Source organism: Rhinolophus ferrumequinum, chromosome 13 (assembly GCF_004115265.2).
Source record: "Rhinolophus ferrumequinum isolate MPI-CBG mRhiFer1 chromosome 13, mRhiFer1_v1.p, whole genome shotgun sequence".
NCBI lineage: Eukaryota > Metazoa > Chordata > Mammalia > Chiroptera > Rhinolophidae > Rhinolophus > Rhinolophus ferrumequinum.
The window spans coordinates 35,606,196-35,618,774 of record NC_046296.1 but is presented as its reverse complement, the minus strand read 5'-3'; the positions used below and the strand labels follow the sequence as shown (position 1 = coordinate 35,618,774).

The 12,579-nt window shown below is 34.9% G+C and overlaps 1 protein-coding gene across 22 annotated transcripts in view; it reads right to left on the bottom strand.

Annotated features, from left to right (window-relative positions):
- The window catches only part of NRXN1 (neurexin 1), a 1,077,731-nt gene that overhangs the window by 936,434 nt on the left and 128,718 nt on the right, over positions 1-12,579 (bottom strand). The window contains exon 6 of one of the 22 annotated variants that reach the window (XM_033124558.1): positions 8,191-8,279. The exons of the other annotated variants lie outside the window; for them this stretch is intronic. Coding sequence (XP_032980449.1) covers positions 8,209-8,279 — 71 coding nt within the window. The 3' untranslated portion in view covers positions 8,191-8,208. Of the gene's footprint in view, positions 1-8,190; positions 8,280-12,579 lie in introns of those variants that run through there. 22 annotated transcript variants of the gene reach the window in all.

The window sequence follows — 12,579 nt, the reverse complement described above, 5'->3', positions numbered from 1 at the left end:
TTTGTGCCCTGCCCCCTATTAAGCACCATAGAAAGAACAAGACCCAGACCGTGCCCTGAAGGAGTTTCAAATTTATTTTTTTCACTTTTGATCTCTCCTTTCATTTTCCAATTATCATAATAGTTCCGGGTCCATTGCCTTTTACGTGAACTGTTTTTACAACATTCTAACTCACTTACTTTCCTCTAATGATCCTATCCTTCAACACTATAATTTGCAATTCACTCTGCCATTAAGATGTTCTTCTAAAGTAGGTTTCTGATAACGGCACTGCCACCTTTCAGGGCCACGACACCCCCATCTCCAAACGCCCACACACTAATTGGTAGTATACTGATCGCAAAATAAGTTTCTAAATCTAGGGTCATAAACCAGATATCTAAGACACCAGGTAAGAAAGATCAATGTGTGAATCTGGTTACTGTTAGGAAGTTATAGACTGTGGATATGTGGAGAACCCATACCCTGCCCCATGGCATTCAAATTCCATTAAAAATAACTATAGCTATGGACCAGAAGGCTACCAGTTCCTTGATTCTAAACCTCCCTTCTAGCTAGAATTGTGTTTCAACTCCATCATGCCACACTCATAATGATGCTGTTTCAATGTTTTTATCCTGTTCTTTCTTCCAGGTGTTCCATTCTCTGGTAGGTGTATCCTCACTTCTCACCTCTTCCAATTCAACTACTACTTCTTCCAGGAATTGTTTTTGTTCATCAAGAATTAATCTCTTATTCTCCTATGTGGTCAATATATATATATATATATATATATATATATATATATATATATATATATATATATATATATATTTATTTTACATAGCCATGTGTTTATTCTCCACAAAGAGCTTTTACAACTTTACACACAGAGTTCACCAGATAAGTGTATTTACTGAAGTGGAAGATCTAGTGAATTAATTACTTAAATATTTATTGCTACTGAACACAAACAACTTTCACAATATCAATTCATGATTTTGGCTGAATATATTTAAATGTTTGAGCAAGGCATTTGACTAAAACTCTGAAGATATATTTTGAAATACATGAAGAAGTGTGATCTGGCTAATGGTACAGAGTCAAAACTGGGTGAATATTATACAATAAATTCAGATTCATGCAACAGTGACTATTGAAGTGTAGCCCCCAGCAACATTCTGATGACTCTGCTTTCTACATTTTAATTCATTTTTTTTAAAAAAACAAAACATCAAGTGGATGTAAATCATATTTGTAGATGACACAAAGGTAGCATTATAGGTCAAGATTCCAAATAGCTGACTATTTGTATCCACGAGTTAAAATGTAGGTCAAGGTATTGGCTCCTCCACTTCCTCTCCACGCCCACTATATCTCCATTCGTCCATATTGCCTTGGTGAAGGACCTAACCATTCACTCAGACCTTAGGATGGAAACCTGGGAGTCAGTCATGACTCCAGTCTCGCCCTCATTCTTGCACCTAATCAACAAGGCCTGTTGAACCTAACTCCTTAGGATGTAGCAAATCTCTTCAGTCTTCTCCATCTCTGATGCTATACAAAATGTAAGCCCTTGATGTCTTTCTTGACTAAATCATAGTTGTTTTGCTGTGTTTTATCCTTAGTTTTATATTCCTCATATCTGTTTTCTTGCCAGAGTAATTCTTCTAAAAAAACAAATGTTATCTTGTACCTTGAGACTTTTCATCATCTCGACCCTTATTTGCTTCTCCAGTTGGATCTTTTAGGCTCCTTTGTTTCATTTATGTTCAATTGTTTCCAATTCTTAGAATCAGCCTTACTCTGCCATAGCTCCATTACTTTACTTACACTTTTCTTTTGTTTTAATGTTTCTACCTGAGGTATACAGAAGTAATGGCATCCTAAAAATGTCCACATCCTAATCCCAGAACTTGTGAACATGTTAGGTTACATGGCAAAGGCAATTAATATTGCAGATATACTTTAATTTGCTAATCAGTGATGTTAGAATAGAGAGAATATAGTGGATTATACAGGTGGGCCAAGTGAAAACACAAACTCCTTTTAAGTGGAAAAGAAAAACAAAAGAGAGTCTGAGGGAAATGTGACTACAGAATAACGTTCAGAGATGTCCAAGGTTGCTGGTTTTGAAGATACAGGAATGGGGTCACAACTGTATAGCTTTTTTTCCCAACCTTAAAAATCTGAAAAACGAAGCTGATTCTCTCCTAGACCCTCCAGAAACAAACACTGCCCTGCTGACACACTGAGTTTAGCCCAGTGAGACCCATGTTGGATTTGTCACCTATCGAATGATAAGATAATAAACCTGTGTTAAGATGTTAAATTTATGAAACTTGTTATGGCATTGATAGAAAAAACAAACACTACCCAACGGGTGTTCACTATCAATCTAGTGAACACCCGATCATTCCACAAGACTTAGCTAATGAGGAATGTTGGTCTTCGTAAATCATTTCTATTATAAGGCTTTAACTGTTGATGGGACTTACCTATAAAAATGTCTATCTATTATTGAGCTATAAATCTCTCTAGGACAGTTACTTGCCTTATTCCACACCTTATTCATTTTTGTATCCCCAGTATCCTGCATAGGACACTGAATCAAATTTATTTTTTTTAATAATTGAAGATGGAATTAAATAGAAATGTTTCATGCTCTGTACTAGGCTCACAATTGTAACTGTTGAGTTACAACAGTTATAAGCAGTTAATAAGCAGTTAACATGGAAACATTTAGTGGTTTCAAACGACAAAAAAATTTAATATGAGTCAACAAATGATAAACACACACACACACACACACACACTCTGTCTCTCTCTGTCTCTCTCTGTCTCTGTCTCTCTCTGTCTCTCTCTGTCTCTCTCTCTGTCTCTCTCTCTGTCTCTCTCTCTCTCTCTCTCTCTCTCTCTCTCTCTCTCTCTCTCTCTCTCTCTCTCTCTGTAGGTGTCATTATTTCCACAAATAGAGAATGCTTCCATTTTACCACACCCTGCTCAGTCATCTAGGGTACTGTGATTAATTCTGCATTTTACTATAAGAGATATCCTGGAAATTAGAGCATGTCCAGACCAGGAGGAAAAGATGGCCAGGAAAGATACGGGAAGAATTGCAACGCTGAAAAATGGTTTTAGAAATTGAGTATGTAAAATTAGGCAAAATAAAAATTTGGATTTGGGTATGAGGGTGGGAGATGTATTTACAGAAATTATTTTTTTAATGTGGATGAATTAGACAAACTGTGTTTAAATCCAGATAAATTTATACATCAAGAACAGGACACTGGAGAAATTCAATAAATATCTTAGGAACCAACGATCATAACATGCAGATAGCTAACTGGCGATGGTTTCAATAGGCAGATTTTGATTCAAATGAAGAAAAACCCTTTAATGATTAAAACTCGTCTTAAAAAAATTGGTACTTTGTGAGGTAGCAAGTACACCCTCTTTTTGAAGAGATGAACAGACTTCGGATCATTACCCATCGCAGAATTAGCAGAAGAGTTTGTTCAGTAGACATTTGGACTAAGAAACTTCTCAAGTTCCAGTCAAATTTATGATTCTATTACTTCTTAAGTTCTCTTTCATTCTAAAGCAATTACTGTGATTATCTGATTTTAGTGAATTTCACAATTATGTTGGTTTAAGACACTTTCATGTAATTTCTAACTCTCCAAAACATACCCCAAAAAAGAATTCAAGGAGAGAAAGAAATTATAAGTTTTTTCATTGTACATTCTCGTTTAGTGAAGAAAAGCAATTAAGCAAAACAAGTCAAAAGCAAGGTGTGCTTTTTCTTACTATGCTCTCTAGAACAAAAGGTTTTTCTGATTTATGCTAAAACTAGTTCATGTTACACAGAATCTTAATACCCTTATCAAGGAAATTAAAAAATAAATTAAAGGAAAACATCTTGCCTTTGTTATTTAGAGGCAAAAAAAAAGATGACAATTATTTCTTGATCAGCATTCTTAGACTCACTTCAGATATGATTTTTTTTAATTAACAGTAGTACAAGTTATTATACAATGAAATGTACCACACACACACACACACACACACACACACACACACACGTTTCTCATTTCTTCTAGTCTGTCCTTTCACTCCTCTTCCGTTTTCAATATCTGTGACTCAACGAGTCGTTCAAATATGTATACGGAAACTGTCTTTGACCTTTCTAAAAAAATATTTCTTCCATGTAGTCTGATTTTAAGTTACCTTTTACTTTCCTTGAAAATCAGTACATTTTATTTGACGCTCTTAATCAAAAATCAAACTACATTTAAATTATGGTTAAAAGCATGTGGCACTTTCAAATACTGTATGTTAGTTATATGTATATGTACGTATGTATGTATGTATGTACGCATGTATGTATATATTTTTGTAACAGAGCAGGGCTACTGAGAAATTTATCTTTGGCAGGGGGATGATTTTTGGTGGCCCCCCAAATTACATGAAATATGTAATCATTTTTGCACAGAGCTTTACTAGCTCCTGAAGTTGCCCCCTGAGGCTATCATTACTCTTCCACATCTTTTCTACCAGGGAAAATCGTGTCATGCTATCACCGTAACCACATGATCACTTCCCTTTACCCCCTTACCCCCAGAAACTTGGCGTTCTCACCTTCAACTCTTGTCTCCCTGCTTTTTCTTGTACTCACACCATTCTTACAACCACTTCTTTTGGAGATTTTTAAAAATCCTGTAATACAGCTCCATATAACTTCTATGCCTGTGTCTGTCATTTTTAAAATGTCTCATAAGAACATTACCTCTTCTTTTTTAATAAACTCGAGGGATCAAATTTCCATCCCGTAACGCATGACCTTTGTAGAAATGACATATTCCTGTTTTATTTAATACCTCTTTCACCATAATCTCCAAAAAAGAAAAAGTCATTAGAGTTAACTTTTTCCATTTCTGTAGGGACAATTTGTGGCTCCCCCCCCCCCTTTTTTAAATAAGCTCAGCATTTGCTGTTCAGCTTTCCCTTTGTCTGGATCTCTCCACCATAGTCTAGGGTGGACAATGATCCTAAAATATATTTCAAAGTATCCATAGGTGGACATCACATACAAAGTTCAAATATTTCACATATTCAGTTTGAGTTTCTTTCTTTTTTTTTTATCACATATCTGAATTCTACACAAAGAAATTTTAATGACCTTTACTGCAAGGTTTGAAAGAGCTCAGTAACATCTTTACCAATGTGAAAACCAACTATTTAGTTTCAAGGATAAAACATAGGCTTCAGTAAGTAACCACATCTTCATTCCCCGAGCTTTCATGTGGACCAACTTCTCTGAAAGCAAGATGATTATTTGTATTCACAGGAAAAGTCTTTCAATGCCTAACTAATGAGGATTGAATTAACAAGTTGTACATGCCCCTGCAAGAAAAAGAACCCTCTGTCACCAGGAAGAACAAATCATCAAATCTAAGGCAAAAGCCAATTCTCTGAGTTGGTAACATTTATCACAAAAGGGCTGTGTTTTAGAAGCTTGTAGGGGAGTTGAGGGGCTTCTTTTAAAGCACAGGATTTCAGTCCACCATACTCTTCATGAATAAAATTGTGTGTTAAGTTAAATTTGATTTTTTGAAAATGTGCCCTAGGTGATTGGGGGTGAAGGAGGGTGGAGCAGCCAAGCTGAGAACCAGTGGGTCAGAACAATGGTAAAGAGGTCAAGGTTTGTTGTGTTTGAGAGATTGTTCAGATGTTCTAACAGGGAAGCAGTTTACTTGACCAATCTCATTTCAACAGCAACAGTCCTCCTTTATATAGGGCAGCCTTCTAATTAAGAAATGACATATTTGTAGTTGAAGAAAAAAGAAACAGTGACGTAGCCTAATAAATCGTAACATTACTTCTTATAAATAATGAGAGGGCAAATGCGAAACCAAATTGTGCTCGAATTCGTCAGTACAAGTCTTGGCTTTCTTTTGGACAAATCAGTGTTTCTTTCCACTGCATTGAATGACTCATAATTTCACCCAGTCTTGTCTTAAATGACACTGGTCACAACAAATGCAAAAAGGTCAGTGCAAATCCAATCTCACTGCTAGGGAAGCAATTTAAAATGGATGTCCTGATGATTGACAGGTAATGAATTCTCTTATTTAGACAAATAATCACTAGAAAGATAGTCGTAACAAGCCAGCGCGTAATTCTTTTAAGTCAGCATTGTATCAAAAATATTTGCTAAGTATAGCAGAAGATTCCTGGCATATTTTTTCACGAGCAATCTTCAAAACCTATGGCTAGCTTGGGAACCAGGATTTCCCTGTAAACTGAAATCACAATTGGCCAATTTTCGGATTTCTATCCTTCTGCCAACATGTTAGCCCAATCTAAATTCCATTGTTTCCTTGAACAGAGTAATTTAATTTTCTCTAAATGTCTACTGTCATTTATAATGTTTTCCAAAAAATGAAATGAAAAACTGGGTCAGCTGACGAAGTAATTCAGGCCAAAGAATAAACTAGTGCTTAGAGACTTCATGTTTAACACAAGTCAGTTTTATTTCCTGAATTATCTTATCCATGATTTCCGTAGTTTTATTTTCTGGTCTATATGCAGGCTATATAATAAAAGTAAACATTAATAATTACTGGAGATTACTTGAGCTTCTACTATTCTGAATATTCTGCGGTCATAGGCACATGGCTAATTCACAGGCAAACAAGTAAAGCAGAAAAGAAAAAAAAACTGCAGTGAGTGTAATACACATTGTGTATAAGTAGATAAATTTGAATGTAAATTTGAGTTTAAAGACATGTTCTGAAAAATGGTACCTATTATTATCCTTGCATTTATATTTCTTCACAACAAAAATCTTGAAAACATCCATTCAGAATAGCTGTGGCTTTACACCATGTGTAACAGTCTCACATAAAGAAAAATCTCATTGGTGATTTCAGTAATGACTGAGATTGAATGAAACCAATCTCATTCACTATCTATCTACGTCTACGTCTATGTCTACATTTATGTCAACCTCTACCTCTACCTCTATCTTTACATTTACCAAAAGAACAATTGAAAAGACACTCATTTTAAGGGAAATATGCATGACCGTAGGCACTGCAGATTTGGTGTTGCTTTTCAATTCAGAGATTTCTTACCATTGTAGTTCTTCAGCACAGGTGCCATAGCTTAGGACAGCTGGACAGCTATTAATACTACTTTTAAATCATCTACTGGAACATATGCAGTCTGACAATTAAGTTCATGAATTCATCCTAGAAAAAGTGCTACATACCTCATTGCTGAATATCACTATGATCACCTTCGAAGTACTCCCCTTGGGAAGCTCTGCATCACCGCCAGCACCTAGTTCACCCTTCAAAGCAATTTGTAACTTTCTAGAACGGCCATCAGAGATGTCATCATATTACTGCCCCTGAGGTCCTCAATGTCATCAAAATGTCTTCCTTTCAATATTTCCTTTATTTTTGGGTGAAGAAAGAAGTCATTGGGAGCTAGGGAGGGTGTCCCAATACAGTTATTTGATTACTGGCTAAAAACTCCCTCACAGACAGTGCCGCGTGAGCTGGTGCATTGTCGTGATGCAAGAGCCATGAATTGGAGAAGAGTTCAGGTCATCTAACTTTTTCATGCAGCCTTTTCAGCACTTCCCAATAGTAAATTTGGTTAACTGTTTGCCCAGTTGGTACAAATTCATAACGAACAATCCTCTGATAATAAAAAAAGGTTAGCAACATTGCTGCAACAAGTTCACAAACTTAATTGTCAGACCTTGTATGATCATTTATCCCAAGACAGAAAAAAAGTCAAAGGCCCTTTGGATGTACATAACTATTTGAGGACCTGAGAAGAGCTAATCTAGTTCTTTTAATGTTAGAAACACAAGACAAGCTACATGCACACAAAATCTAAGGGATCCACTTCATTCTTTGAAACTTCCTCTTGGTCACAAATTGTCAAAAGGTTCTTCCTGAAAGACATATGCTATTTTGAAGCCGAACTTTCAGGAGCCTCCTCCTATTACCTATATACACAGAGAGACATACAAAGATGAATTATTGTTCCCTTAAAGAAATATTCCTTTAAGACTGAATGTTAGAGGAATTTTAAAAGAATGGCTTGACCATCAGTGATTGGAGTGGTTTTCAAATCCTTTCCAAATTGTCTTACACTGCCTAAATTGTGCAGGAAACAAGGAAAATCAAAAGGGTTAAGTCTGAGTCACTTTCACTCCCAGTTTAAGGAGAAAAATTTGGCTTCATTGATTTTACTTGTTTGTCCATCATAGGAAGATTTACCTTGAATCAAAAGGAAAGAAAAATTTTTAATTAGCATATTGTGAGAAAGAAACATTTGAATACCCAATGTAAATCCTAAAAGGAAATTTTATAAACTTGTTTAGCCTATCAGTCATTACACAAGAATTACTGATTACCTACTGTGCCAGCCACTGTTCTAGGGACCCTTGAGATACATCAAGGTGGAGCACAGATCTCTGCCCTCTTATTTTCTGGTGGGGGAGGAAGACAAACAATAAACAGTAAACAAAATAAATTAAGAAAACATTTTAAGTATGTTAAATGATAATAATTGCTATGGGAGAGAAACTAGATTGGGGTATGAGAGTTTAGCAAAGTGGCAAATTGTAACTTTAAATAGGATGGTCAGGAAAAGTTTTTTGAGAAGGTGCCATCTGAGCCAAATCTTGAAGGACGTGAGGGTATCAGCTACTTATTTAAGTATCTCATGGTAATTATATGTTATTTTTCCAGTAAAGATACCTATCTAAAAAGAGAACTCCATAATTAGGTATTACTTAAAAATTTAAACATTAGCATATTATGTGAAATAAAGTGATTAAGGTGGTTGGTATAAGGTCAACTCAATTACCAATCTATGTCATTAGTGAAGCAAAACGTTAATTCACAACAATGTTTTCTCCGGATGGCATTTCCAGTCTAAGAACATATTTACCACGCTGTCCCCTTCAGCCTGTAAATTTGAACCTAAAAAGTAGTACTTAGCGAATGAACTTCTGGGTTTGTTCAAAGGGCAGCCAAGTCCCCATATCAGCTGCATCACTGTATTCAAGAGCAATGCGAAAGTGTGAAGAGTTACAGAAATATCTAAATTATTTTTGGTTGAGCAGAATCAATCTTTAATGTTTTATTGTACCAATGTTCTGTGTAGTACTAGCCACCACACTAATACACACACACACACACACACACACACAGACACACACACAGAGGGTGTCAAAAAATGTATATCCATTTTAATAAAGGAAAAAAACTATATTAAAATTGTAATACTTAATATAAACCAGTAACAGAGGATGAATACAAGTCACGTTTGACTTCTACAATTACAAGAGGTGCTCAAAGTGGTTACCATCAGTGTGATACAGTTTTTTCCTTTCTTAAAATGTGTAAACATGTTCTTCACCTCCACTGTGTGTGGGGGGGGTGGGGGCGGGGGGGGAAGAGGCACTCCGCTGTTAGAAGATGGAGTTTTACTCACCTAAAATGGAAACCTTAAAAATGAGCAAAAACATTCTATGTAACAATCTAAGGTTGGTTGACTTTACATTATCTCTAAATTTATTTTGTGAGAATAAGACAATGAAACCTTGTTTCATTCCTGGAGTATAACTGTACGAAAGTCTTTCAAGTCTCCTTAAAGTTGGTTATTCTATATCAGTTATTTTAGATCAGAGTCTCCACAATGTTTTGCCTGTTATAACAAGCAATATCCCCTGTCATGACTTATATTTCAGATAGTATCAACAGTTTTTTTAAGATGATTTGTAACATCTTCCCTACTCCAAAATTCTGTAATTTAAATTAAATATTCAAATTCCCTTAATGTATGCACTAAGGACTCTGGGAAATTACATTATTCTCTAAAAATCACTGCCCAATACAATTTAAGCAATGCCCTCTTAAAAACAATTTGGATTCATAAAAATACATTCCTAAATGGATAAATAAGATAAAAATCATTATTTTGGAAGAGTAATCGTGCTTTTAAAATCCAGTATGTCATAATTTAAGTATTTTTCTATTCATGATCAATTTCAGTAAAGCACCTAAATTTATACTTACAGCACGTCATTCTTTAAACTATCAGACTATGGAGAGTCCTTTCTGCGCTCTTCTCTGAGCATAAATTAATTTACTAGAAGTCTAACAAAATCCTTGTTTAGCTTACCAGTTATTCAATGCCATCATTGTTTATAGAATGTACACAGAACACTTGTCATCACAGAGCCAAGGGTACAGAGATACAAAGAAGCTGGGACTTTCATTAGTAATAAATATAATGACTAAATTGATTAAATGCAGCACGAGATAACACATAAATATTTACTCTTCTGGTAACTATTGTTGATTGTACTCAGAACTGATGAGCATGTAGACTAAAGAAGAACTGCAGAACAAATACCATTTCTAAACAGTCATATGGCCTTCTATATATATCACAGAGATGAGGTAGATATTTAATGAATGATTTTATGTAGTAAAAGGGTGGTCTTTCCACGTTCTGTGGCTATAAATGAGGAGCATCCAGTGCTGCAACAGTAGAAGTCATAATAGATAATCCAATAAATTATTTTCAGTTTGCATATGCACCAAACATAGGGATTTCAATACCTTAAGATTCTGTCAACATTCACAAATGCTTCTTGAAAATGCAGAATACACAACATTATGACACTGAATGAGGAAATATGATTTAAGAAACCATTCAAAAGAAGAGAAACATGATATTTTCAAAATTAGTTCAATATCAGAAACACAGCAAATATATTAGAAGTTATAAAATAAATATGCATAATGATATTAGTGACTGGAAGTTGGGTTCTTTACAAATTATCTCTAGAGCAACACTAGAGTTGAAAGATGGTAACAAAAGTCATGGAAACAAAAAAAAAATGTACAAAGATACTAAATGTTTTATTCTTCTCTACGTACTAACAATATCAAATCTATCTTAAGAGTAAATATAATTGACTATTAGTTGTGGTGTATGACATTACAGATAAAGTTTTAAAATGCATAATCTTTGATATTGCTTATTGTAGTGGAATCAATTATATGTGGGTATTAACACAGTTTTGAGAAAAATCTATTTTTATTTTCTTCATAATCATTCTTTTTGAAGATCTTCATTTTCACTGATACAATAAAATTTAGGCACTTATAAAATGTGTAATTACATGCTTGACAATTGTACTTGTAATATCTTGGCTTTCTAGGAACATGAGAAACCTGGGTAATCAAACAACAAAGGTTAATTTGAAATAGTTGAATGGGCATTTATTTTGCAAATATGCTGCAGGATTTATGAATGCAAGGAGGAGCAAATATGCTCAGACCGCAAGAGTCGTATTTTAGCCTTTTTGGAAGTTTGCAACCCAAACCCCATTTAAATACATGTCTTACGGTATATTACAGTTGAAACATTGAGGTTTAGAAAAAGAACTCATGGAAACCACATAAGCTAGCATAACATCAGATCTGAATTTCAGGAAAATTCCTGTACCTGCTAGCGCATGAATAGTTCAGAAAACAAAATAGGATTATTTGCCAAAATATGATTCAGAGTGAATCACATTAAAATTTCTGAAAACCCTTAAACACAAAAATTCATTGAGTTTATTTCCTTACAGACTTTTTGCTACGAATATGCTAAGACATATTAAAGTGATATCAGAATGACACCCTACTGGAGAGATATATTGCAATTTTGGAAAAGGATGTGAATGATAGAAAACTAAAAGAAAGTTTAGAGACAGAGACAGAGAGGATCCCACGTAATCTGTTGCTATAATTCTTTTTAGTTATCTGAATAAGTTTCCTCTTCTTTTGCTACCCCCTACTTTGTCCACTCCAAACCCTCCACGTCCTTCTTTACATCTACATCTTCCATATGCCCCCCACCCCATGCCACTCACATAGTGAACTCAGGAACATGGCAAATTCAAGATACAGTAAGAAAAACGTTTCGGAAATACAGTGGTCAAAGAGAAAGACAATCTTCCTGCTCACATGGAGCTTACATTCTATTTGGAAAAGTTGATGTAAATATATAATCACGCACATAAACATGACTTTACAATTATGATGATTGCTATGAAGGAAAATACAGGCCTCCAATCAAAGCACCAACACTTAGCTGACAATTATTAACCTCTGCTCCTGAGCTATTAACCAGCTGTGATGGCTGGATTTGCAGTATAACTTACTTTAACATTTTCTTATTTAAATGGACATTCATTTCTCTCAGACAACCATTGACGTAAAATATAAATAAATAAAGCAATTGTTGGCATTTCTGAATGCCAGTCACTTTTTACCACTCTCTTAGCACTTTCATTCTGCCATTTATACTAACTTGTCCACATGTTTTCATTTCCCTACTATATTGACAAGATTTGCATTTGGATGCCATGCCACAGTCAAGATTGTATTACTGCTCTAGAATGCAGATTTAATTAATTTGCAATTCAAGAAGACTTACAAATCACATTTCTCATTTATATGCATCTAATTAACCAACGTGTAAAGGGACCACTCTGATTTGCAAAATACTCAA